The sequence below is a fragment of the Strigops habroptila genome, chromosome 4, assembly GCF_004027225.2.
Source record: "Strigops habroptila isolate Jane chromosome 4, bStrHab1.2.pri, whole genome shotgun sequence".
NCBI lineage: Eukaryota > Metazoa > Chordata > Aves > Psittaciformes > Psittacidae > Strigops > Strigops habroptila.
The window spans coordinates 46746025-46769620 of NC_046358.1; the positions used below are offsets into that span (position 1 = coordinate 46746025).

General features: G+C 41.8%; 1 protein-coding gene across 3 annotated transcripts in view; it reads right to left on the reverse strand.

The window, feature by feature from the left end:
• PLEKHH1 (pleckstrin homology, MyTH4 and FERM domain containing H1) overlaps positions 1-23596 on the reverse strand; it is a 55398-nt gene that overhangs the window by 20382 nt on the left and 11420 nt on the right. For all 3 annotated transcript variants that reach the window (XM_030481937.1, XM_030481939.1, XM_030481938.1), the window contains exons 3-13: positions 19417-19479; positions 16223-16372; positions 12987-13070; positions 11345-11426; positions 7747-8765; positions 5899-5977; positions 5227-5315; positions 4520-4670; positions 3361-3500; positions 2476-2586; positions 948-1034 (exon numbers count right to left, since the gene is read on the reverse strand). In XM_030481937.1, the coding sequence (XP_030337797.1) occupies positions 948-1034; positions 2476-2586; positions 3361-3500; positions 4520-4670; positions 5227-5315; positions 5899-5977; positions 7747-8765; positions 11345-11426; positions 12987-13070; positions 16223-16372; positions 19417-19479 (2055 nt within the window). The remainder of the gene's footprint in view (positions 1-947; positions 1035-2475; positions 2587-3360; positions 3501-4519; positions 4671-5226; positions 5316-5898; positions 5978-7746; positions 8766-11344; positions 11427-12986; positions 13071-16222; positions 16373-19416; positions 19480-23596) is intronic.

The following is a 23596-nucleotide window of genomic DNA, read 5'->3' on the forward strand; positions in this document are numbered from 1 at the left end:
AGATTTTATTATATTTTTTTTTTTTGGTGGTTCAGGAGGGATTTTGGAGGGAGGGTGAGAAATAAGGTGCTAGCCCTCAAAGCCCAAGTGAAAGAACTGAAACTCAGATGAATCAAATTCTCATGAGCTCTCTTGCTGTTCCTGTTGGATAGTGTGGCTTTGTCTCCTCTCTCATCCTTTCTTGTTTCTCAGTGCTGCTAATTTTTCATTTTAAAGGTAACTACATAAATGGTTATTTTTTGCTGCCTTCACTTTATATTGCATTCTGCCTTCAATGTCTTGTGACTGAGAGGAAAGATGTTATGTATTTGATAGTATTAAGCCTTAGCAACTTCAGTTCCATGGGGCAGAAGGTAGATCACAGGTCAGGCTACGAGCCTGTCAGTCAGACTATGAGAGAAATTTTAATGCTGCCTTTATAATGCTGCCTCTAGAAAAATGACTTAAAACTGAACCCAGTGATGGGCTAACTTCTAATACGTCAGAAGTTGAACTCTAATAGGAACCCAATACTTCAGATACTTCTTCAGATCCTCCAGACATCTAAAGTCAGGCTAGCGATCTTGTGAGAGGAATCATTCAGAAAGAGAAGATCCTAGCTAGTATCTGGTTTTATTTGTTACAAGAATCACTTTTCCCCAGAGATTTCAAGCTCTCAGTCCTAAATGCAAAAAAGGAAAGTGGTATGGTGTAAAATAAAACAAAAATAAAGGAGAAATTCTTTCCATCTCGAAAAGCTCTATTTGGGTTACAATTTAGCTCTTGCCCCATTATTTATTAAACTAACTGCCTGGTTTGTGCCAGGAAACACAGGGGCCAGATAGAAGTTGATATCAACTAATATTGGTATCAATGGTACATACAGTACCATTCAGCCTGAAATACATGCTCTCTCATCCAGCCACTGAACGTGTGGTTAATCTGCAGGATGAAAAAGCAATGCTTACCTGGAATGTTTGGGACCCTTCACCTCTGACAATTTGGCATGAGGAATTCAGCTCCATTTGCCCTTGTGGTTTGCGGATAACATCACTCTGAGGAAAGAAAAGCAAACAACTTTTTCAAAAAATATCAGATAAGTCTTAGAGTACTTAAATACAGCTTAATATGCATGTGCAGGTTGGAGTCCGTATTAATGAGCTGCAAAGGACAGCTTGCCAAATTGAATATGAGACAGTGTGATCCCATTGCAATGATGAAGCAAAAGTCTCCTCAGTAGCAGGGGACAATATGAGGTAATGACGACAAGTACTATCTTATGAAGTCCAGGAAAAAAAGCAACGAAACAACAAACCCTTTGTCACTACGAAGGCAGTACAACACCGAGCAGGTACCAAGACAGTGGCTGAATTTCCACCTGTGGCAGTTTTCAAGATTCAGCTAGACAAGTCACAGGTAGTTTGATCTACAGCTGGTGACAGTCCCTCTTCAATGTGTCAGTTGGACTAGGGCCTTTCAGAAGTCCCTCCTAACCAACAGTCTAAATTCTGCATCTTTATGAAATTAATTTTTATATATGTGTATGTACATATCATGTATGTATAATTTGTGAATTCTGATGGATAAACCTAGTATCAGAAATAAAGATGCATTGTGCCCTAGGGTGTATTTTTGTCTTGTCAGAATATGACAGCTGAAAAAATAAAAAGTTGAAAATAAATCTTTTCAATTTTCCTGACTTGTAAGCAAAGATGTGCATATACACAGAAATACTGTGTAATTTATGCAGGTATTGGAGGAAATTGCTGTGACCAGAAGAAAAAAGCATGGAAGGTGAATATCCCTAAATATAGTTCTCTGTAACGTAGCTAAGTGCAGTAGAATAACAAAGGCCAACAAGAAATGTACTTTATTGTACATTCAAATTTTGAGTGCATACTGCTAGGATTTTTGAAACAATGTAACTTCATTTGAAATGTGAGTTATAAAAGTTATTTGGAAAGGTTTGATTGTACAAACATATTCTCTCAATATTGTTTCATTGATCAGTGTAAGACAGCATTCTGCATGAAAGCTTATTTTCAGTTTTATCCTGGTTTTCTAATACTTCCATGGCCATGTGGGAGGGCGAAAATGAAAGAATCCATCCTTCTTCCCCCTGAAAGCTGTAGTTTTGCACAGATACCCATATATTGAGTATGTATCTGCACCCTCCTCATATTGTAATTTATTTTTCCTTTATTTTCATCTTAAACATGACCAAAGCTGGGCCATGGCATGCCTACTCCTTTTCATCATCTGTACGAAGTTAACTGGTAGGTGTCAAGAGTCTGTCGTCCTGACCAACCTTCCATCTCGTGGAAACTGCTACAAGAAGCTTCCTTGCCTAAGCAGAGACCCACAGTTGAACCTGTGGGTCAGACATAAAGCTGTTTCACAGGACATTCTGGGTCCACTCTGCCAATGGTATCAGCCTGGAACTGTTTCTGCAGACAGCCTTCCCTGTGCCTCCACACAGGAGTACATGTGACTCACCGGAGACTTGTAGTACATGATTTGTCTGTTTCTTAGAACAAACCATCGTCTCTTCCACATCTTCACCTGGCTTCCCATTTTCAGCAAGTAACCAGATTTTTCCATGGGTTCCTGGAGGGCAGAGAGCAAAGGGTAGAGGATGTTATCTTGCATTACTCAAAATACAAATGAAAGAATGCTGAAATCAAGCTCAGACATTTGCTGCATCTCCATCATTTTCCACTTTACTCTGCCTGATGGGAGTAGCAGTCATCCAAGGTCAATGCTCTCTACTCAACACGAAAGAGTCCTAGAGGATTGGTGTAGCTGCAAATACCCCACTGTGTTGTTTTAGTAAAGAGTGTATCTGAAGATCATTTAATTGATTGTTTCAAGCACTGAAAACTTGTCTTCCTACAATAACAGTGATTTTCCAAATAAAAGTGAAGGCTGGCTCTAAGTCATGATTAGACTCCTGTTCCTTGTCTGTTTGATCACTTACATTCAAGACTACAGAATTTAATGCTGCCCATGCTTGAGGTTTTTTTTTCTAGACCAAAATATTCTATCCTTTCTCCTCTTTCATTTGAATTTCCAAACTTGTTTTGTCACAGAAATGGAAGGCCATCATTAAAGCAGAATATGACTACGGGAAACCAGTTCAGGTCATCAGGAAAGAATACAGCCCTTGATGCTTACACTTTTATCTGGCCACATAACAGAAATTGCACATTCTTCTGAAGCATCAGATAGTGTGTTTTGATACAAACCAGCTGGACTAACAGCCCAATCTGTTAGAGCATCACTTTGCAAGGGATAGCTCAATATATTGTAGTTATGCTTTTTCTCTTTCACGAACAAGGCTCTATTTGCATCCCTGCACAGCTGTGAGGTAGCAAGACCTACAGTGCAGATTCCACCATCGGTGGAATAGGAAGATGTTCGCTGTAGCTTATGTTCTGGCTCTGAATAGTCTCCATCCAAGGAGCAGGCATCAGGAGGAATGGCATAGTCACTCTCAGAGCTCAGTGAGGACATAGATACACCTGTTCAAAATAAAGAATGAGAATCATGGCTAGACAGAAGTATGAACCGAATACTGCACACTCTGAAAGTTCCGAGTTCACCATTAAGGCTTTTTTGTTCATGAAGAAAATCAGATCAGACTTTGGAAACCCAAATCCCACTAGCCAAACTTCTGAGACCATTTGTTTTCCCTAGGAAGACAAGTAGGGAGAGTGAGTTTTGGATACTGACAGTGTATAGTGTAATAAATTTGTGCTGAATAAACAGAGACTATATATATACACACATATATATATGTATACGTATATACATATAAAGCAACAGACTTGTTATCCAAAGCACAGACATGCTGTCTTCAGCTTGGAAACATCCATTATAAAGCATCAAGCCCCTCTCATTCAAAGTAAATTCATTCTCATTCACCAGCAATGAGCCTTTGCTTTCTATGAATCTTCCACCACATGGCAATGTACAGACACATCACAGACAATGCATCACAACAGAAGTTAAGACTAGATGAAATAGAATTCTATTTTATTGACTACCAATTGTAATGAAAATTCCATTCACAGATCCAGTTTAACCTTCAGTTAAACTGCAGCCAGGACCTAGCCAGGACCCAAACTACCTGATGCCTCTCAAAGATAGGAAAGATTTGCTTACTGATCACAAAATTATCAGCCAGTGACAGAGAAAAAAACATTTTCTTTAAGATGTCCGTACTAGCTTGCTTACAAGGACAAGTCACAGTAAAAGTGTGGATGGTTTCACTATATATGCGATGAATTTGGGAGATCAATCCTTCCCACAAACAGAGCTTACCAAGTGCCTGGATGAAAAACTACCAGCAGTAAAAACCCATCTAAGAGGACAGGTTTCTACCGAGTAGCTGTTGATGCCTGCACACATTCTGGGAGAACACCCTATTAGCATCACCAAGGCTAAGCATTTGCCTGCCACTGATGATGCTCTTCAGGACATCTTGCCTCACCCATGAGGACAGAGTTCATGCTGCTCAGTAGCAATACTCCCACTTTACCTCTCTTCACTGCTCGAGGGCTGCCTGGCACACTAGCTTTCCTGTTCTCAGATCCAGCAGTAGAAGTCCTGAAGCTGGCATGGGAGCCACAGTCATCATCAGAACCTGAAGACTCATCTAAGAAAGGCACGTTGCTGATCTGCACGGCTTTCTGGAAAACAGACCTGTATGGTCAGTGTGTGAGGGAAGAGTTTCCCCAGGACAATCCCTGCCCAGTAAGGAGACAGAACAATCAATACACGCCCTTCATTTTCACACTGCCCTGCTCACTACTGTCCAAGGGCTCCTAATTTCCTCCCATTCTAGTCTGAGAACTTCCAAACTGGACTCTCTAGTCTGATCTGTTTGGGTCTCCTCAGGTTACACCCTTCTGCTATTCCACAAGCACCGTGCTTTCCCTTAAGATCTCAAGAGCCCTCTCTCATTTCATTTCATTTAATTCTCTAGACTACACCTACTATCACCCCTAGCTTCTACTGTCTCATAGTGTACACAGCAGCTTCCTGGACTAAAACTTGCTGCTGTGTTCTGTATTCCTAAATACATTTATCATCTGCTACTCCTTCTGCATTCTTTTGGTGTCCAGTACTTCCTAACATTCTCTAATTTTCTTTCCTTCACTGCACAGCTTCATCCCATTCTTTCTCAAACCACTAGCAGCCCTGGACCATGCTTTTCGTAATAGGAAAAGTGAGGTAACTCCTTACCCCTTTCAGCGTAGTGTAGACTGGCACTGTGACATTTCTGTAGATGAGACAGGTAAATGGCCCAGAAGCTGAACACGAGAAATTGGAAACTGGGAAAATTCAGAGAGCAAGAGAGCAAATAATACAAACTGGTGAAAAGGAGAAGGTTTTAAGGGAGAGATACACGTATGTGTGAAAAAACTTACGTAGCCTCTTGGAACATCAAATAATGGAGAACTGCCATCCGGACAGTCTGGCCTCAGAAAGGCTAGGGGATGCAACTCCCGGAGACATCTACAGTGCTCCCTCCATTTAGCCTGTAAGACTAAATGTGCCCACCCTGTGCTCCCCATAGCACAATGGCAATCCAGTGCACAATCTGCAAACAGGTAAAAGCTGTAACAGGGGAAGGTGATGGTGAATTGCAAGACTAAAAGCAGGCCACAGACATCCAGAGGCAAAACAGTGCCAGCAAAAATAATGCAGGAGATAACCCTGAAGATGTCACTGAATGCAGCGGCTCAAACAGATCAGATGTACCCTCATCCCTTCCTCTCTTTATCGTGGCTATCTACGAAATCAAAGTTACTTTGAAAACAAGTAAAGAAATGAAGAAATCTGAACAGCCAGAAGCTCAGGTCCCACACTGTCATTGTAAACTCCCTCTAAGGATGGATCTTGTCTAGAACTTACAGCAGCTGGAAGTATCATTCACCGTGGCCACTTCAGATAACCTCATGCCAGACTTGGCCACAGCATAGATTCGACTCTCCTGGAACAATACCATGAAGAGCAATGGTCAGACAAAAACATGATTCCTGCAAACAGAAACACTCATGTCACAGAATCACATCATGATCACACCTTTGGTCAGGAAGGATGGGGCCTCTAAGACTGCTCTATTCCACCAGATGATGTGTGAATTACATTAGTAGAAATATACATCTGTGTGTGATTCCCTGAATCACAACAGGTTTGGCTTATAAATGCTACATAGATTATATCCACAGACTGAAACATCTACATGTAATTATCAATAAATTATTGTATCACAGCCTGGAAAAGCTGTTTCTTTCCACTTTATTAAACGATGCATTAAAATGAACCAAGAAACCCCCTAAACCAGGACAATTTATTGAGTCACCACCTGAAAAGGATTCCTATTCTCTGACAATGGAATGAAAGAAATGCCTGGAGTGATCTCAATAAGCCTATGTCTCAGTTATAACAACATATGGAGCTTTCAGTTCAAAGGATCTCTGAGTGCTTCACAAATTGATAAAAATTCCAAGGAGGGAACCCGAACCTGCAGCTAAATGCAATGTTATGACTAAGACATCAACCAGTCTAAAACAGACAAAAATCAAAGCTAGGAATCCTCTTGCTGCTCCTTAAAGCCTACAACCAATCACTATCAGTTAACACACATAATACATACACATGAAAGTATCTAAGACTGCAAAGTCAAGTACACCAAAAAAAGAAATTACAGAATTAGTATTTTCTGTATGTATATACATGCTAATTTAGTCTCTAATGAAACATTACAGACTTTTTTTTTTCCCCAGACACTTCTTATTCAGGGCACATAATAGGCATTTCTTACTGATTAAGCTGCTATTTAATATTCTATCCGTGCTTTAGCTTTTGATATACTTGGATACATTAATTTGACTCTGGACTGAAGACAAAAGAATGGATTTTTCACGTGGTGTTCCTGACTACAATACTGCAATGCTTATAAATATTAATAAAACATTTTATAAACCCCCCCAGGAGGGACACTGATGAGTGCTCTCACATAGGTTCTCTGAAGTATCCAATACCTTTGGAGTAACAATTTCAAGATGTCCAAGACCTCACTTTTTGAGAATTTAGCATTGTATAACATTGTTTGTAATTAAAACTGAATACAGTTGCAGCAGATAAGCTCAGCACTTCTCTAATTAAATTTACTTGCCAAACTCAAGTTAGATGTTTAGGAGGTGTGTGTGGAGCTGATGTCACCTGTGAAAAATTTATCTTAAGGACTAGAAGAATCTTAGATGGGAAATTTAGATCAGAGAAAGGAATAGTAGCCAATCTCTGAAATAGGAATGCTGTAATCTAATCTGTTCTAGTATTTACATCTTACTTTGACACTGAAACTACCTGGTCTGGTCCATTCACTCACTTGGTCTTAAACACATGACAACAGAACTACAGATTAACTTTTGATGATCCATAAGGATAAACCACAATGCAGCACCTCTTAACTTTCATTTTTATTCCTGTGTATCATAAGTACTATGCTCTTTCACGGATTCCCCTCCCCCACGCCCCTCTTATAAAGAGGGAAAAAAACCCAAAACCAAAAAAACCCACAACTGTCAGTGGAACCAGCATGCCCATGATCTGGAACTATCAAACTAGGTGGTTCAGAAATGTGACGGATGTCCACAAGAAACAACTGCTTGAGACCAAGAGCTGTTGTAGCCTAACTACTAGGCACGACTCAACGATAAGCAACACTTCTCAGACTGTTGTCCTTGCATTTCTTACCCATGATGGGAATCTGTGCAGTGGTGGTGTGGGAGGTTTGCCTCCTGGGTCAAGTATGCCAGCCTCGGAACTCACAGCTTCGCTTTGCCCTGCAGATAAGTGGTTCATTTCCTCACACACTCCAGCTTCTTCCCTCACTGGGCCACGTTCTGTCTCCATTTCCTCCAGTACCCTATCATCATCCTCATCATCAATGCCTGTCTCCTTCACTTGTCCATGGCACACTGGAGAGTTTACGATGGGCTGGAAGGCACTGGCCTCTAAGCTCATTACACGATGGAAAGAATTAGCCCCTGGCTGTGGCTGGCTGTAATGCCTCTTGGCTAGTTGGATACTGTCTCTTGGTGTATTGGGAGTTCGTATTTTTGGAAAGGTCATACTACTGCCTAGGTGGCATTCCCTTGCTGGACAGAGGGAATGCGCTGTAACAGCTGATGTTGACACAACCAGAGGTGGCTCTGCAGTTTGGAGATGGCCCTCAAGCATGCTCCTTATTTCTCCTGAGGAGGAGGAGTCCAGCCGGTGGGAGCGGAACCTGGCACTCAGATCATCAGAGAAGCGGGTGCTGTCCAAAGCCACTTGTTGCAAGGTTCTCACAGCGCTATAGTTTCCTTCCAAAGATGACTGGTAAGTCAAAGCCTCTAGGATTCTTGTGGCCTCAGCTGGAGGGCCCAGCGATGTGGGATCAGAGCACCCTAACCTGTGTTCAGCACTTACAGTTGTAAATACATCTTTCTCTGTGGAGAGATTCCAGCTTAATGGGTCTGACACGAGCTTCAGTGTGCTCTGGGAATGCAGAGATTTATCCTCTCCATCCTCAGTAAAGGTGTCATTGGCAAGAACTATATTTGCTGTAGAGAGGACACGTTTGCTGTGTCCTGTCTGACACATCTGTCTGAAACCAGGTGTAAGGAGCACAGATTTCTGGTCTATCTTCTCAGCAAGAGAGGTCTGTGATGCTCTGGGCTTCAGAGAATTACAGCTCCAAAGAGACTCAAAGGGAGGAATGCTGGTCATATCTACAATAGAGAACGCATGGTTAGGGCATTTAAATGCTTTACTGTCTAAAAGTACACTTGCTAGTGTAAGTTGATCATGTCAGTTGTATCTGAATAGCACCCAGGCCTGGTTAGGACTATAAGAATGGAAGGGAGATGGCTGGGCACAAGTAATTCATCAGTGGTACAAACAGCAGCTTAGACAGAAGTTCAGGCCTAGGAGTTTCCTGAAACATTGACAGCAGAAGCTGGGGGGTACATAGAGAGAAGGACAGCTCTACTTGCAATATTTTCTACACTTTTTCATGAAACATCCAGAGCCAACCAGGAGAAGGATACTGGCCTATGCAAGCTTTCAATCTAACTCAATATAGCAGTTTTTACTCATACCTATCCAGGATTAGCCATGAGAAGAAAGTACACCTATCCACACCATACTTGGTCAAAAACCATCTAAGTGGCCAGAACATTGCTTAGTGTGGTTTGTGACTTCAATAGACCTACAGTGATTTATGCCATCAAATATGCTGGTATGGTTCCTCCCATTCCCAGGAGCTAGATGAGGCTTCCAGCGTACATATGGAGACCTTCTTAACCACTGCACTAAAGCGTGAGGTTACTCTCTTTTCAATAATTTCCCTAGAGCTTTTTGCTACCCTTTTGTGCTATGACTCCAGCACTGCTTTTTGGCAACAAGTTTTATAAGTTAGTTACATGTTTTTGCTGTAAAAACTTCATTTTCTTTATTTTCTCTCGGTGCCTTCAGTTGCTATATTAGAAGATGACAAAAAAAGATAGATCCTAGATTGCCTCCATTGGTTTTGGTCTATTCAGAACCTACACTTTATAATTCTTCTACTTTCTTCCTTTCCGTAATTACTAGACTATCTCAGTTCTACAGGTTCTGCTGAATAGCACCTTTAGGGTATAAGAAAGTGCAGATAAAACTTGGACTGGCAGAGGATGTTACATCACTTCATGATTTTGATTGACCTTGGCATTTATAAATTGCCTGACTGAAAAGAACCAGGCCATAAGATGCTTTGGAAATTGCATAAATATGGGCAAGTGTGACTCTGCACAGCTATTGCTGAAAACGCTGCCTGAATGTCAGACTCTACAGACATTGATTAACCACTAATGGGATTTACAAGGAAGTAGAAACAAACTGAAGACACAAAGTAAAACAGGGAAGGACAAACAGCAAAATAAACCACTGTTGATTGCAGAGAGGATAAAACCCGCCCTTGGAAACACAGCTGAGAAAGGTAACCATGAGAGCCTGACCCTGGCACTTGAGCCACAAGGAACTAAATGTTAACAAAGCTATTCCTAACATACAATGCTGGCACACACAATCCTGGCACACATTTTCCCCTGCCCCGAGGTAAAACTGAAAAGAGGCCATTCAATTTAAACATTATTGGTATTTTTGCAGCTTCCTAGATGTGACAGGAGATTAAGCAGACGAAGCTGCTACTATTAGCATGGCAAGCAAGAAGAAATTTGTCTCTCTGCAGAGGCTTCTGAATTCAGCCTGGCACAGTGAGACTAGCAAGGGATAAGAGGAGAGAGCAGGGCTGTTTACTGCCCAGAGAGTTGGGATCCAGGGAACACTTAATACCAGATTATTAACGCAGCTTACCAGCCATTCTCTTTTTGTAAGCAGCCAGAGCCAGAGGGGATGAGGAAAAAGCCAGTCAAAGTATTTTGCTAGAAACATGGTGGGATTTAGAAGGAATTTTGCCCTATTCCCTTGCTGTGGAGTGATAGGAATGCCAGAAAGACTTCTGCAGGAAAGAAATGCCCCCTGCATGCATGACCAGTTAGGTTCTGGAAACTAGCTCATCTTACTGTGACCAAACCAAGCTAATTTAAAAAACAAGAAAACAACTCCCCCCAAAACCAACCAAACAAAACATGACCACCCCCACACCCCCCCAAAAAAAAATAAACCAAAACACATGAAAAGCCCCACAAACCAGGAAGGAAATGGTTAAGAAAATTCCTTCTTCAAAATGTGGTGCTGATTTTAAGCCCTGGAGACCTAAGTTCTCCATCTATTCACCAAACAAGAACCACAAAAGCACAAGCACCGTAAGCAGCTTTCTCCAACCCAACCCAACAGCGTGGAAGAACCCAGCTTCTAAAGGCAAGACCAGACAGCTGCTGCCTTAGCCCATTCAGCCCTCAGTTGCTCAGCTCACATGTCAGCAAAGGTTCTGTGAGGATGATGACAATTTGTATGCAGAGGTAAAGTGAAGTACCTCAGGGACTTCCACCGCTGAAGTGAATGGAGAGTTTTGCTATCTATTTCAACAAGTGCTTCTAATTCAGGAGCTCAGTGGCCTACTTTACTGGCAAAAGCAGACTGAAAAACAGGGGGCCTGTGTTGATTGCTGTTAAGAGTTAAGGGTTTAAGGCAGGCAAGCAATATTGATCCCATCTTAAAAATGGACCTACTAAGGAACAGAGCACTTTGACTGCTTACTCACTGTCACAAGTGCTAATTTCTGACAAAGTTAAGAATACAACCCAAGAATGCTAATTTCCGCTCTCATGGTGGTTACTAGGCTACAGTGCCAGGTGAACGCATTTACCTTGCAATGTATCCTGAAGGGCTTCAATTTGCTCTGTCAGCCTCTGATTACAGTTTCTCAGGTGGTAATTTTCTAGCTCAAGCTATGAAACAACAACAATAAAAACTGAAAAATAATGCAAAACCGTATGTGTGTTCCACTATACAGATCTTCATCTTTATTACATTCAAGTGTCTTAACCGGAAAAGGAATAAAGGATGGGTGAGTCTATCAGTCATCTTGAAATTTTATTCAGCAGCTCCACTGGACAACCCACTTAAACTCTTTGCTGTGCTTTCTCAAACAGTCTTTGTATATACTGTTAACACTTTTCAAATACATTTTTTAATTTTTTTGCCTCCTATTGTTTATCATTCACTCCTGTTCCAGAAATAACTGTCATGAAAAAGAATCAAAAACTATTACCCTGGAGGAGCATTTTTCCCCCTCTCAACCTGTATGTGATAAAAGGAGATCCCCTGGATCCAGGGGACCAAAGGAAAAAAAAAAACAAACACTAAAACATTAAGGATGCATTTACTATTGCAATTAGTGCACAACTGATTCTTTGCAAATCTGCCTTACATCTTTGCTTGAAGTAGCTCAGCGTACATTCTTAAATGCAGCAGTGGTACACCCAAAGAGGCTTTTCTCCTGATGAAATAAAAGTTGAAACTGCACCCACAGTGCTGTCTAGAGCAACTCATTTGCAACACAGAAGTGCAAAGTCTTTCAGTTGGCAGTGGTCCACTTATGCATGGTCTGCATCTAAAATCAGGATCTAGTTCGAACTTCATTGCCAGCAAAGACACAGTGTGAATGTACAGTCCTGGATTCACAGCAGGTCACACCAAGTCAGTCCTTGTGTTTCCTCTTTTGTGCTGCACCAGTCAGTAATGTAGCTGCACCTTAAGTTATCTCATATAGGAAAGGAGAAGCAGCACAGCAGCTCAGTGAAATATCTAGACAAACTAACAAGGTGACAAAGTCACATCATAACACAATTAGTGCCCACAAAGACTGCTTCTTCCAACTCCAACAAATTCCCTTTCTGGCACAAACTGGGAAATCTATGGCTTTAACTTGGAATAAAAGACCAGATAGCCCTATTCCTAGTTGTAAACTATTACTATGTCTTTAAAACTATGTGCTGACCCATTGCTATCTCTGTTTTTCTAGAGTGTATTGAATTAGGCCCAGATAGATGCATAAGTCCATGAGATGGATAGGAGGGAGAGGTTAGAGATGAGAAAATGCTGGGCATAGGAAAACAGTGTTAGTCAGAGATGGCAAATTAAGGAAGAACAAAGGACATTTTTGTGTCACAGCTGCTTTGTCAGAAAGAGACAGAAACTACACCCAGAGAATAGGACAAGCAGAGAAAAGCTAGGTGAAAGCTACTAGTAAATCTTCTTCAGAGACTGCTTTTGGGCATTAGTGAGTTCACTGTTATTTATAGTTTGCCCAAAGCAGTAAATAGCCCTCAGTAAGAGGGATGACTAGCCTAGTTCTGCAAGTGAGAGTGTGTAGGGCAAAACAAGCAGAAAGCCTCTGTGGCAAATTGGCTGTCCTCAGACTATTGTCCTACATAGAAGCCCACTGGCAGTGCAGCCACTGAACCTACTCATAGGCCTTGAAACCCGACAGCAAGTTAAAGACTCACCTCTCCCAGCTTAAATGTTACCCATTCTTTGATCTTGGCAGCTTTCTCTTGAACAATTTTGGCTTCCTCAGTTCTCAACTGTTTCTGTACCAAAAAAAGATTAGATACATCAGGAGAGTACAACTGTTCTCAGTAAGTTAACTGCATCAGGAGTGACTTAAATATTGAAGCTCCCATTCCAGATGTAAGAATTAAGACTGCTACTTAGATATTATTACTCAGCTGGCCTCTGAAAAAATTGAATCTCTAAGTTGTCTTAAATGGTCCCTGGAGTCAAATTCAGAGGGTTGTTTAAAGAGTGTGTTGTAGAATAGCAAAATCCAGCTCAGGTAATGATTGCCCACCTACCACAGTTTCTTTTGAGTACAGTCTGCAACTTCTCCTAAGTGTTTTAGATACTTTTGCAATGTTGCTGTTGAGCATCTGTAGCGTTCCCTCAGCCTACACTTACACACATTGTCGGCTGAAGTTACTAAGAATTAAGCAGTGTCTGTGAGTGATTTATAAAACACTATGATAATCCCAAGCAAAAAGGATTCAATCACTGCAAGCACAGGTGTAGAGTGTAGAATTTAAAGGTGTGGGAGATGGAAGCCAGTACAAACAATGTATTTAGCACACACAATGTTCTCATTGAGAAATAAAAACCAAAACAAAACCCACACACACACAAAAAAAAAAACCCCAAAACCAAAAACCACATACACACACAAAAAAAAGCAGACTTATAATTTAAAAAAGTGTACAAAACTTGACCTTGGAACACTAAGACCTGCTAGGAGGTTTTGAGATGGTGTAAGTGGTTGTGCGTTTACATATTCATTAAAACAGGTTCTAGTCCACGCAAAAGCATTATAGGAATACTCTTGATTTGCACAATGAGCATTCCCCTCCACCCCGAGTATCTGCTTGGCCAATATTGCTACAACATAATTTTTGCAGCTGTGTTTTCTCAGCTGCATTGTTTTCCTTTTCTGGGAATTTCCTTTGCAAGATGCTGGATTGATACCTCAGTCACCTGAAGCCTTCTGTTTATCTGCTGTGTGGATTCATCATAAGCAATGCCACTTAAAGGTCCGTCTACAAAGTGGTTTAAACAATTACAAGGATAAATCAGTGCCAGGAGGGAGGGAAGGAAGGAAAACATACTCTGTATGGCACATTCAGCCCTAGTTTCTCTAATTAAATGGACAACGGTAATACCTTCTGGAAGCAGTTGATAGTTTCCCTGCTAAAAACGTGATGTAAACAAATATCAGTAATTACGACAATAAAAAAGTCAGTGCTTCCACTCCACCTCCCCCCTCCCCACTTAAGTTTTCCAAACTGAGGAGTGTAAGTTAACTTAATGAATACCATATAAATACACAATAGTCTGCAGGAAATTCTCCACATCTTCACAACTCTTAATCACCACATGCTATTGACCACAAATGTACATTTAAAAGCACTTATTCAAGAATGTTTGCTGACTTTAAAATAGATCTTGACAACATTATGGATAGCAGTAACATTTTTAGTTGAGCATAATGAAACAAAAGTAATCAAATCTGATGCTTCAAGAAGAGGATTTATTTAGCTTTCCTCCTTGACTATGGCTGTATGTGTTCCTAATCATCAGGTACCAGCCTTTGGTGGAGTCAGAATATTAGATGTGCCTACTGGTCTGACATAAACTGGCACATACAATGTATGTACCATAGTCCTCTGAATATCCATCATATGGGTAATGCCTTTGAATCCCTAATGACCTGGACTTGTCTCAAATCAAAGACTAAAAGGTAAAAAGATTCAGAATATTGCTACGCTACAGTGAAATACAATGCCAACATTTTATTTAGTGTCCTAAAGTAGAATAGTGACATGACAACAGCATTGTCACAGAGCTTAGCAAGCCCTGCCTCTAATTAGAACCAATTCACTTGGGCACAGCACCTGTAGATGCTGTTATTGTGCTTTAAGGTCCAGAAGCGGTTAGAGATTTGTGTCCCATGCTATTGTGTGGTCCAGACATGACCTCAGTGTTCTTAACACTCTGAACTCCATAGCTCTCCCCATCCCACTGAAAATAAACAAGGTGCCTACAAGGACCCTTAGTGACCTTCCAGCACTGCCACCATCCTATCCCATTCTGAAACTAAACCAATGACCCTGATAGAGCGTTTCTTATCTGAAATTTTCAAACTTCAGTTTTCATTTCTCACTTTGCCTCTTGTTGCTAAAATAAGATTTCTACTAGCAGAATAATTTGTGTTTGTTGATTTTAATCAAATCACACCCCGCATTTTTGGGTAAATGAGGATTTTTTTCCAAATTTGATTACAAGAGCTGCTTCCAGACCTTGATCGCTATTGTAGCTCCTTCTAAACCCCCTCTTTCTCCTCCAAAATGCAGAAACTTAATCTACATTCTGCCTGAGCAAGCTGGCCTGGAGAACTGACATGAAACCCAGAGTACTACAAAGACTTGATGCAAGACCTCCACACTACACTTGGGCTGAGTAAGTTCAGACATCTTACTAATCTATTTTGCCCTTGAAATACATAGCAATTAGTTAAATGGCAAAGTATTTTTTGTGTATAATGCCAATAAGCTATTTCCATTTAAAAGTAATTCACTTAACAACATGAAGAACACCACATTCCTCGTGTTATAAAGACCATAGGGCAAAGCCTTTACTAGAGCCAAAATACAAGTCCTGCTGTAGATGTAGCTCCTTCTTTCCACTAACTAAGAATGGAAGAGACTAAGAACTATCCATACTGGAAACCAGCTGCTCTTCTACAGTTGAGGGCATCTGACAAGAGATGAACTGCGCAAAGGATTGCTGAAGACTGGGAAAAGTCTCCTCCTAGGAAGCAGCATATATGGAGTCAGAGATGGGCTACATAATGAATTTGCAGAACAATCTATATGCTAGGAAGCCAGAGAAATACTGTGACCAGTCTCCAGCATCACTCCAGTCAGGGTCTCGACACTGACTCAACACCAACATAAGGAAATCGTTTAAGGACATTGACCAACCTAATATAATGAAGAGACAAGGGCTACTGAGGTGGAATGGATGTTTTTGTCTGAAAAGAGAAAGGAAGGAGAGAATCTTGCACTGGACAGGGCATAATTTTACAGCTGATCTGAAGGCAACTCTCAGGCTAATATGTAACGGAGACATAATCCATACCTTTGAGTCCCTCCAACTCATGAAAGCTACAGGTCTCCCTGTAGAAAATAACTACCTGTTTTGCCAGCTGTGTCTCCAATCTGTTGATCAGATCTTCCTTTCCTTGCACTGTGCCCATCAGCTCCTGGTATTTCCTGTGCAGAGTGCTGTCTGATTCTCTGGTCTTCACGTTAGCTAGTGTCATCTTCTCTTCCATAACTCTGACCTGTGATGGCAATCAGTGGGAGATAAAAAAACCCAGACCAATGCAAATGAAGGAGCTACTTGTTTAGTGGTAAGACCCTAACTAAGAGCATTTGTGGGTTTCATATTCTTGAAGTTGGGAAAGGAAGAAAAAAAAAAAAACCGCCTTCAGGTCACAGTTTATATCCATACTTGTGAAAAGAACATTGTCCATGCATTAGTAATGCTGAAGCAGTTGCAGATGCAAACTGAACCATGAACAGATAACCACATTGTGGACTGTGAAATATTTGCACACTATTAGATAAACACAGGCACTATAGTCTACACAAATGGGCAAGGAACATCACATTTTCCTCCTTTGCAATACAGTGGTCAGCTTTTTACCACATTCACTACCAAGGCATACACCACAAAACCCCAGCCATTTGCTTCAGATCAAGATTTTTATAGGGAAGTGTGCTAACAGAGTGCCTTCCTCCTCCTTTTCCCAGCTTAGACAACAGTTTGGCAACTTCTGGCTTTCTGACAGGAGTTTTCTCAAGACCTGCTAAGGAGTTACTATGCTGGATTTTTCAGAAGCTTTGCCTATCTTTGAGCTCTTACTAGTGCCAACGCTTGTTCATCTCAGCTAGAGAATCACCAGTATAATGCTCCTCCACTATAGACAAAGTTTCAGTGCACTAAAATCTAGCTGCTGCTAAAGCTTTTTGGGTTTTTAGCAGATTTTGTAAAACCTGTGCTTTCTTCAAAACCTGTGTCTCTTGATATGTCAGTCTGTTTTGTCATTACCTCATCCTATTGCAATGGTTATAAGACTTCATTTCTAAGGATGAATGGAATTTCATCAACTCAAAACTGCTAACTGAAGCATTTGATGATGGCAAAATATCTGGTTCCAACAGATCCCAGAGAGACTAAATCAGCAAAGAAACCAACTCCAGATACCATTAATTTGGCATGAGTATAGAACCAGGAAGTCAGAATGCAGTGATCTGAGCACTTCACAGTCTGTGTAAGAGAGTTACTCATGCTTTGTTGAGCAGCCTACACTTCATACTTGCAGAAGCTGTGTTTTGTCCTGCTGTCTGCCTGCATTAGGCAGAGAAGCAAACTGCCTCTTCCTCATACTGAACCAGAAAGGTAGGCGCCCAACATCTGAGCCAGAAAACTAAGCCTGCTGAGTCGGATGTGTTTTCATTGGAGTTTAGGGTGATTATAGTAAAAAGAAATGGCCCCTCCTTTCTGTCTGATGCCCAAATGCTGACTCTGTACTAGAGGCTCAGAGAGGGGACTGCAAACATGTGATTTCCTTAATTGAGGTTGGCAGCTACAGGGAGCCCATTGAATTAACAAATCCAACCCCACAGACTCCTGGAGAGAAAGATAACAAGGGATTTTGCACTTGATGTGGAGCCTTCTCATTTGTCAGCTGCTTCTCATTCATGGTGAATATACTTGTTAGTGGAAGCGAATAGTCCTATTCCTCCTATGCTGTCGTTTCTTCAGGCTGTCAGGCAGCAATGAAGTATTTCTCTAGGAACACTTATCTCTGGATGTGGATAAGGCTGCTGGAAAGGCAAACTCTGAGGGCTGCTAGTCTTTTTAACCTGCCAACACATGGCTGCAGAACTGCTGGTGGCAGGTTAGTGAAGGCAACCCTCACTTCTGCTGGTGGCAGGTGAGTGAAAGCAACCCTCATTTCTTCTACACCTTCCCAGCAAAGTTCTCCTTTTCTTGCCCATTCTTAGACCTGAATTTGCCTTGCTTTACATCTGCTCCCTTGCTGTCATTGCATCTTATCATATCATGGACAGCCTACTCCTGTCATTGAGACATCTGCTAGTATCAAACCTCCTTCACTGGCCTGCAGCAATATCTTTATTTCCTGATGGTGCTGTCACAGTGACAATGTTACCTTTGCCTGTCCTGGTTGGGTGCGGACTTACTGATATCACTCTCAATAACAACTCTTGTTCTTGATTGGCAGTTACTGATCTAGCATAGGGGCCAACAGCACAGTGCCTACCATCTTTCCTATATTTAAACTGGTCAGAAAAAAGTCTTGATGTCAATATGAAACTAGCATGGAATAGTACATTCTGCAGACAGAATACCTTACCACGTAGCTCAAGTTCTTGATTCCTAGGCAGTATGATTCCCTGTGCTTATAACACTGCCTGTTCAGTCCTTCACTACTGAAGTCATCTTTGACAGCCATTCTTGGCCATCTTGCATGGCTTTTAGTTCTGCACTGAAATCTGTGACTCAATGCTTAGTCCTGCAGCTCTTGCCCAGCTGCAGAGAGCTGGTTCACCTCAAACCTTCCCTTCAGCAATGGTCTGCAGCAATGCAGGAGCTTAGAACACCTGTCCCTTCCTGACTCTTGTTTCTACAACACTCCTTACAATGCAGGCTGTAACCTTCCCCAAGGTCTGTTATTCTTTATAGCCTGTTCACAAGCTGAAGTCTCTCTCTCTCCCTCCTTGGCCATTATTCAAGAAGCATAGAAGGACTAGCTTAGACAACATACCTACTTTTTAGATGGTTACAGTAATATGCATTATATCCAGCTCTTACTACCTTTCTCCATAGGCTCCTGAGACAGAGCAGTAACTATGAAAAAGTCCAAAACAACTGATAGGTTTTGTAGACACTCCCTTGCACAGAACCTTCTCCACTTGTAGACAAGTCCTTACCAGTACTCTTACGTATTTTTTTCCCCTGAGGACCTGCCAGGCAGCTCTATCCCTGCAGTTTAATCCTGAGGTCCAACATTCCCTTCCTTTTCCCTGAGAATGCCCATCATGGATGACAGGACTAAACACTGTTGAGAGGCAGATACAAGCTGCTGGTTTTCACTTAGGGTTGAACATATTTAGGCACCTGTTTATAGCTCAGGCTTAAAAACTGTGAAGGAGGCCAGAAAAATCCATTCACCACTGTAAATCAATGTTTTCCTAGCAGGGCACAGCACTGCAGTGCTGTCTGTATGCTAGACTGGAGGGAATTTAGAGTAAGCTGCTGCTGGGCTTGTACCAAAGCAACCATAAGAGAATCTCTTACCTGTTTCTCTGCATCCTCAGCTCTTTGCTCTGCTTCTATCACTCTCTGTTCCAATTCCTGCATCTTCAGAGCCAGAAGAGGAGGGGAAAGGGGGGAAGAAAGAAAAGAAATTAACATCACCTGGAAATTCACCTGTTTTACTCAGGAATCTTCCTTTTTTTGTGCAGGTCTACAGATCTTTGGCATCTTTTGGGTTAAATGGACAGCTTTGACCAGGGGGAGAAAAAAAAATAAAATAAAAATTCCTCTGACCTTTTCTAGCCTTCTGCCCTACTTTGAATTTACCAGAACTGTTTTCTCATTAGTGAGCTTCATCATTCATTACATGGGTCAAAGGAACAGTCTTGACCTCATCTCTACAATTTACACACCATGGGTCCCTTCAAGAAGCCTGTCTACAGCACACCATTCTTTCCTGGGTTTATTTCAGCTAGGATTCATTCACAATGGTAAATAAAATTGAATACATCTTAGAAAGCTCACAGCACATTCTCTATGATGCCACATTATAACCAATGAATACTTCGCTTTGGCTTCAAAACACAGGTTCATAACTGACAAGATAAACAATGACCTTAGTTTTCTTATGCTTCTTTTCATTTTAAAGAGCTTTGCAAACTGACAATTCTGTGATTCTCTATTGGAGCACTGATGCTACTGAAGTCAAAGGATATTGAATAGAATTTTATTCTAAATGTATATGAATCGCTTCATTCTCACTGAAATGCAGGTGTACCTGGGGTTCCTCTAACAACTTACTAGTAGAGCCCAGTCTTTTTTGTTTTGTTTTTTTAAACAGCAACTAAGGATCTCATTCAGTACTTGCAAAGTGTCCTGCGTTCATCTTCCACCACTTGCTCTGCTTCAATGGGACTCGGATTTAAGCTGAGTAATACGAAGCCAGTGACACTAACTTTCATCCACTAAGATGCAATATCTAAGGAATGCTCCACAGAGTTTCCAGCATTTACTTGCATTTTCTAATGAAGAAATGACATAGAAGCAGCTTCAGAAGATTAAAAGAATCATGCTGCAAGCAGAAAACAAACTACAGAATCATAGAATAGTTAGGGTTGGAAAGGACCTCAAGATCATCTAGTTCCAATCCCCCTGCCATTGACAGGGACACCTCGCACTAAACCATGTCACCCAAGACTCCACCCAACCTGGCCTTGAACACTGCCAGGGATGGAGCGTTCAAAACTTCCTTGGGCAACCTGTTCCAGTGCCTCACCACCCTTACATCAAATAACTTCTTTATGTTTAACTTCAACTTCCCCTGTTTAAGTTTGAATCCATTACCCCTTGTCCTATCAGTACAGTCCCTGATGAAGAGTCCCTCTCCAGCACCCTTACGGGCCCCCTTCAGATACTGGAAGGCTGCTCTGAGGTCTCTACGCAGCTTCTCTTCTCCAGGCTGAACAGCCCCAACTTTCTCACCCTGTCTTCATACGGGAGGTGCTCCAGCCCCCTGATCATCCTCGTGGCCCTCCTCCGGACTTGCTCCAACAGCTCCATGTCCTTTTTATGTTGAGGACACCAGAACTGTACACAATACTCCAAGTGAGGTCTCAGGAAAACAGAGTAGGGGGTAGGATCACCTCCTTCGACCTGCTGTTCATGCTTCTTTTGATGCAGCCCAGGATACGGTTGGCTTTCTGGGCTGCGAGCACACACTGAAGCCAGCTCATGTTAAGTTTCTCAATCAACCAACACCCCAAGTCCTTCTCTGCAGGGCTGCTCTGAATCTCTTCTCATAAGGGGAAGTGTTCTCCTTTTCTCTCCAATGCATTTTATGATTCCTCATAAAGCACTGGAGCCAAGTATTCAGGTTGGTCACTATGAGGACCAAACCAATACTTCTGAAAATGGGACTTACTCCTCTCAGGTTGATCACCCAGATTGGAGATGACAACATTCCTATGTTTCCATTTCCCTTCCTTCAGGTAGTAACAACACCTATCAACAAACATATCAGAAAGGTACATATATGTAGACACCTCAATGGTCATATAACTAAAAAAGCCATGCCATAACAAATTCAAACCATGAAGATCGTAAAATGCCATATTCAGCATGATACCTCTCAGGTTTGCTTTTTCAGTGAAGTAATCAAGGACATCACAGCCTACAGAGCTTAATATCAAGGACACTTCTTTAGCAGAGGAACAGAGAGATTCCATAGAATATTGCACAGCCAGACAAAGCTGCTCTGACCTAAGGCCCGAGAGTTTCCGAGTCTTGGTAGAGACAGAACTCAAGGCAACCTAACACCAACAGCAGTGGTTTGGGTTATGACACGAGTCTGTGTCCATTAGGAACAGTGATCTACCCATGCATTTATCTATTAGGCTCTGGACAGTCATCACTACAGACAGGTAGCAGTCAAATATATTAGTGAAAGACAGACGCTAAGTGGAGCCCAAAGGCTACCCTCTTAGACTAATAATTTAATCCTCCACAAGGTGGGTGATGTCCATGAAAGACTCAGGTTATTTTAAGGCGGCAACACTGTTCTGACTGAAAACCACCTTGTTGTCCCAGCCTCATGACAGTCTGCTTTGCATTGCTAGCAGTCCTGGACCCTGAGCAGAACAAAGAATGTATGTTGGGACCATTCCTGATCACTAAAGAGTTATGAAATTTCTTGTGCAAGCAGGGTGACCTGGCCAAATTCCAGTCAAATCAATTACTTTTGTCACCACGACTCCCTCTGTAGCCTTAAGTGAACTTGCACTTTTCTTAACTTCCTGTACTACATTGTTGGGTTGTCCTGCTATGAACTGTTAAATGACCACTGTGTTTCTCATGTACACAAAATGATTACTTCATCCATCCCTGGTGTCAGCTATCTCACTGGAGCGCATTCAGATTTGCTACATCCATGGTTGTAAGGCTCTTTCAAATCCCTCAATGAATTAATAATGATGCTTGGTATTTACATGGGTCCTTTTATTCAAAATGCTTTATAATTTGACAAAAGCTACCAAGCAACTTGACCCAGGTCACATAAAATTTAGCGACCAAGCCAACTTCAAGTAACTCTTCTCCCAAACATTAGCCCAGAGAGCTTGTATGGAGAGAAATAGGCCCAGCTGTATAGCCATGCCTGCATGAGACAAAGGAGGCTTTTTCCAACTGTTCATTGTTTATTATTGAAGTAAGACAGAAGCAGGTTAAAAGCTACCCAGATGGTCCTTCTAAAAGCTGCAAAAGATCCTCCTATCCACCATTCACAGAGGCTTTCCCTCTCCCGATGGCTCAGAATATGCTAAATAAAACTGAGTGAAAAAAGTTCCTGCATGTCTCAGCCTCATTTTCTTCCTGTTGCTCTCTTCCAGAGCTCACTCCTAACCAGGTCAACTTGCTGCCAAGGCAACAGCCTGCTATGTCGCTCACCAACAGAGGAGTATCCCTTTCTTTGTGTGTGTGTACAAGAAAGTCAGAGCGGAAACAACTGCCTGTTTCCAAAGAGACCAGATCCCCGCTGATGTCCACAACAAGGCAAGACCCAGGAGTCCCGTACCCCGCAGGGGCCCAGCAGGATGGCAGAGCTTTGTCTTGGAGGCAAGGGGCTGGGGTGCCTCTGCTGCACCAACCTGCAGTCAGGCTCTGCACAGCTTGGGCAGCACTGCTTGATAGCTGAGAGTGGGCTACCGACATGGAAGTTCACACCATGTGAATTAGGGCACTGGCAGTTAAACCATTGGGTTTTAAATTCCTCATGTTCTGAATGGTGATCTAGATTATTCAATCTAAGCGGATTTTAAAAATCTGAAGTATTTAAACTGTTAGCACACATTGTACTACCAGTGCCAGGCATGAGTGTTTAGGGTATTTCGTGAGTTAAAATCTGCCTTTTAAATCATAAAATTAGTTATAAAGACTACTTTAAAATAATGTGGGAGATCAGGTTTCCAGATCTTTCAACCAGTAGCTTTCAGACCCGAGACAACCTTGCTGGTGAGCAAGTATCACACCGCTGCTGACATTGCTCTTCACTTTCACTAGCAAAACTACTTTCTTATTATTTTCTTGTTGCTGTGAACAATATCAGAGGATCTCGGGAACAATGCTCACCACAGGTTGGCAACACAGCTTCAAACTGTGCCCACTTCACGTTTTTCACAATCTTCTTCCCTGCCCACTCAAATAACCTTTTTGCAAATGCAGTACTCTT